This window comes from Microtus ochrogaster, unplaced genomic scaffold (assembly GCF_000317375.1).
Source record: "Microtus ochrogaster isolate Prairie Vole_2 unplaced genomic scaffold, MicOch1.0 UNK44, whole genome shotgun sequence".
Lineage (NCBI taxonomy): Eukaryota > Metazoa > Chordata > Mammalia > Rodentia > Cricetidae > Microtus > Microtus ochrogaster.
The window spans coordinates 660,251-664,396 of NW_004949142.1; the positions used below are offsets into that span (position 1 = coordinate 660,251).

Consider the following 4,146-nt stretch of genomic DNA (forward strand, 5'->3'; position numbering starts at 1 on the left):
GCAGGCGGATCTCTGTGAGTTCGAGACCAGCCTGGTCTACAGAGCTAGTTCCAGGACAGGCTCCAAAGCCACAGAGAAACCCTGTCTCGAAAAGCCAAAAAAAAAAAAAAAGAAAGAAAGAAAGAAAGAAATCAACCTGTTAGGGACCATTGAGATGGTTGAGCAGGTAGCACTGCTTGTGTTCAAGCTTGACAAACTGAGTTTGATCCCTAAAATACGTAATAGAAGGAGATGATGTCCTCTGGTCTCTACACGTACACAGTGGCACACTCATACACAATAATTATAATTTTTATTAAGGCTGCCTCTTAGGTATGAGATCCATTCATTTATCCTCTGCATTAGACAGAAGCCACTGGGCCTTATTGAAGACGGGCAGAATCTCCTAGGCAGTGAGGAGACTTGGGAAGACAAGAGTCTAGGACTTTGTGGGATATGTCTAGCTTGAAACCCTGCCACAGAAGGCTAGCTAGGGAGATGGCTCAGTGGTTAAGAGCGCTTGCTGCTCTTGTAGAGGACCTGGGTTTCGTTCCTAACACATGTGGCTCACACTCGTCTATAATTCCAGTTCTAGGAGACCTGATGCCCTCTTCAGGCTCACACATGTGAGCACATGTATATTTGTGTGTGCATACATACAGGCAGGCACATTAAATTCTGTCACTAAACACCTGGGCACTTAAAGCCTCTTTCCTTTGCAGGGCTTCGTGCTGTGCCATTCCATTGCCGGGGGGACAGGCTCTGGCTTGGGCTCCTACCTCTTGGAACGTCTGAATGACAGGTAAGCCTGTGTTTGGGGGAACTAAGTGAAGATAGGGCCTTTATTTGGTTTCTTAAGGCGCTTGGGGCTCATCAGACATAGCTCCCTATTGGCTGGAGCAGTAAAGAGCCCTTCCATTCCCTCTTACTGTGAGGAAAGCGAAGTTACCCTGGAGAAACCCAGTGATACTCCCAGAGGTCAGAGCCCGGGATGTAGGCCCTACTTTGAATGTACAAGAAATCTGTCCAGGTTGGGAACCTAGGATTTTATAATGTCTATTCCCTTGCCATTTTGGGGTTTTATCTTTTCAAAGCTTAAACCCAGCTTTTCTATGGCTTGTGGTCCCATCCTAATTTCACTATTACAAATGCTTTTAGACATGTTGTGAAGGTTGATGTTCTCCTAATCTTTAATCTCCCAATGCACCAGGTACCCCAAGAAACTAGTGCAGACATACTCGGTGTTTCCCAACCAGGACGAGATGAGCGACGTGGTGGTGCAGCCCTACAACTCCCTCCTCACCCTAAAGCGGCTGACCCAGAATGCAGACTGTGTGGTGAGCTCTGGATTCTCCTTCCTGCCCCCATCTTCCTGTCTGTATCTATTTTCATTTGAGCCCTCTTGTGGCTTAGCTTAAGAGTCCCTTGTAAATGAGTGTTCTGGCTACTAGACTCAAGGCTGGATTCGGACCCTGTCTCCATAAATTTCCAACCCTATGCTATCCCTCCCAGGTGGTGCTGGACAACACAGCCCTGAACCTGATCGCCACAGACCGCCTGCACATCCAGAACCCATCCTTCTCCCAGATCAACCAGCTGGTGAGTCCCACTCTTGGAAGCCCTCTACGAGAGGGTCATCAGACAAGGGACGTTCCACCCCCTTCCATCCCATAATATCGCATCTCCCGTTCCCAGGTGTCCACCATCATGTCAGCCAGCACCACCACCCTGCGCTACCCAGGCTACATGAACAATGACCTCATCGGCCTCATCGCCTCGCTCATTCCCACCCCTCGGCTCCACTTCCTCATGACTGGCTATACACCTCTCACCACGGACCAGTCAGTAAGAGCTCCCGCGGTGTCCCCAGACTGTGGCCTTTTCCCCCTGCTGTGCCATGAGCTGCCCTTTGAGTTCTTCTGCACCCCGCTTCACCAGGTTCTGTTCTCAGGGACCGACACCGTGCCACTTGCTTGCTGCCGTCTCTGCTTTGTGCGGCCCCTGGCTCCTGCAGGAGCAGTGCTGGCTGGCATCTGCTTCTGCCCATGCACAAGGGCATGGGTTTGCTGAGCTGAGGGCCGAGACCCTAACCCCATGGCAGAGACTCAGCACGGACCTGATCTAAAGATTCCCCAGAGACCAAGCCACCTCCAAACTGATGGGGACATAGCAGACTCTTCTCTGGGCATCCATGCATCTCTGGGTTGCTCCCTGACTGCTCACATTGTCCCTGCAAACCCCCCTTCCATCAGGTGGCCAGTGTGAGGAAGACAACAGTCCTGGATGTCATGAGGCGGCTGTTACAGCCCAAGAACGTGATGGTGTCCACAGGCCGGGATCGCCAGACCAACCACTGCTACATCGCCATCCTCAATATCATCCAGGGAGAAGTGGACCCCACCCAGGTAAGGGAGGCCTCATCACCATACCCTCTGGTCCACAGCGTGAAGGAGAAGCAGCTACCACCTTTCTGTCCACCCTAGGTCCACAAGAGCCTGCAGAGGATCCGGGAAAGGAAGTTGGCCAACTTCATCCCCTGGGGCCCAGCCAGCATCCAGGTGGCCCTATCAAGGAAATCCCCTTACCTGCCATCAGCCCACCGGGTCAGTGGGCTCATGATGGCTAACCACACCAGTATCTCCTCGGTGAGCAGTCTCCTGTTGTCTGTGTTTTAGCAAGAAGCAAACCCAGAGCTTCAGGAATGGTAGGCAATGCTACCACCTGGGAGCCACACCCCTGGCTCCTGGCCACTCTGTTCCACTGTGTACTGTCATCAGCTTTCCCTGTCTGTCCCTAGTTGGTGTCCTGAACTGGACGCCATCCTGAAGCTCTCTCCTCCCCAGCTGTATAAACTCCCTGTGCTTTGCCTGTTTGCATCCCTGCCTCCCCTGCTCCGGCATCTGTTGGAGGGGACAACCCAGTCTCGGTTCCCTGGCTCTAGGGCCGTACTGTCCCTTGATTTCCTGTGACCTCTGCTGTCTTCATACCCTAAGCTCTTTGAACGGACCTGCCGCCAGTTTGACAAGCTGCGGAAAAGGGAGGCCTTCATGGAGCAGTTCCGCAAGGAGGACATCTTCAAGGACAATTTCGACGAGATGGACACATCTAGGGAGATTGTGCAGCAGCTGATTGACGAGTACCATGCGGCCACGCGGCCAGACTACATCTCCTGGGGCACCCAGGAGCAATGAGTCCCCAGGACAGGGACCCTCATCTGCCTTACCAGTTGGCCCAGGCTCTGCCTAGCTGACCACGCCTCAGAGCACAGATCAGGGACCTCACAAATACTCATATACACACATATGTACGTGCACTGTCTATTGGCCTGGGGATGGGTTACTTCTTCTCTGAGAGTATTTATCTTTAATAAAGCACTGGATGGAAATCAAGTCACCAGTCTCTGAACTCAGGCTTTGGAGCTGGGGACAGACGTGCCTGTTTGTCCTTCATCTCTGATGCTTTTCTCCCGCACTTCACACTTGCGACATCTTCAACTCCGGGCAGAAGAGAAGCTGCCTCTGGCTTTGCCTTTAGCCTAATTGTGGAGGACACTGGTTGCTCTGGACCCTGCTCGATTCCTTCCCACAGTGAAAGGTCGCACAGATAGGATCTTTTCTCTGTCGGCCTCTGGCCACTGTTCCCACTCCCAGAAGCAGGTGACCATTCCTGTACTTCCATATTTCCACACTGACTGTCCTGCTGGCGACAACAGCATGCCTGGGGCCACCACTGCCTACCCCTAGGTCCTAACCAGGCAGCCAGCCCAAGTGCCTTTCTTCTTCTGGCCAGCAAGGCAGTGCTGGAGAGCTTGTCCCTGAGAGCCCAGACCAGAGTGTAGGGAACAACAGGAGACCATGGCCAAGGCCTGGACTAAGCAGACACAAAAGTGGTTCCAAAATTAAAATCTGTAATCCTGTTCACAGTTGTTCTTCATTTATGTAAAGTTTTTATTACATTTAATCCTTCTGTATGTGATTATGGGTTTGTGTGAGCCTTGGGGTAAGTGTGGAAGTCAGACAACTCGGGAGAATAGATTCTTTCCTGCCATGTGGTTCCCAGGGGATAGAACTCAGGTTGTCAGGCTCCGGGGACAAGTGACTTTGCCTGCCAAGCCATCTCACCACCCCACTGTTTTCTTTTTAACTTTTTTTTTTTTTTTTTGGTTTT

General features: G+C 51.9%; 1 protein-coding gene across 1 annotated transcript in view; it reads left to right on the forward strand.

Moving 5' to 3' along the window:
- Tubg1 (tubulin gamma 1) overlaps positions 1 to 3,469 on the forward strand; it is a 6,044-nt gene extending 2,575 nt beyond the window's left edge. The window contains exons 4-10 of the mRNA XM_013354412.2: positions 702 to 781; positions 1,190 to 1,316; positions 1,492 to 1,578; positions 1,675 to 1,824; positions 2,232 to 2,384; positions 2,463 to 2,624; positions 2,973 to 3,469. Of these exons, the coding sequence (XP_013209866.1) occupies positions 702 to 781; positions 1,190 to 1,316; positions 1,492 to 1,578; positions 1,675 to 1,824; positions 2,232 to 2,384; positions 2,463 to 2,624; positions 2,973 to 3,170 (957 nt within the window). The 3' untranslated portion in view covers positions 3,171 to 3,469. The remainder of the gene's footprint in view (positions 1 to 701; positions 782 to 1,189; positions 1,317 to 1,491; positions 1,579 to 1,674; positions 1,825 to 2,231; positions 2,385 to 2,462; positions 2,625 to 2,972) is intronic.
- The last annotated feature ends 677 nt before the right edge of the window (positions 3,470 to 4,146 follow it).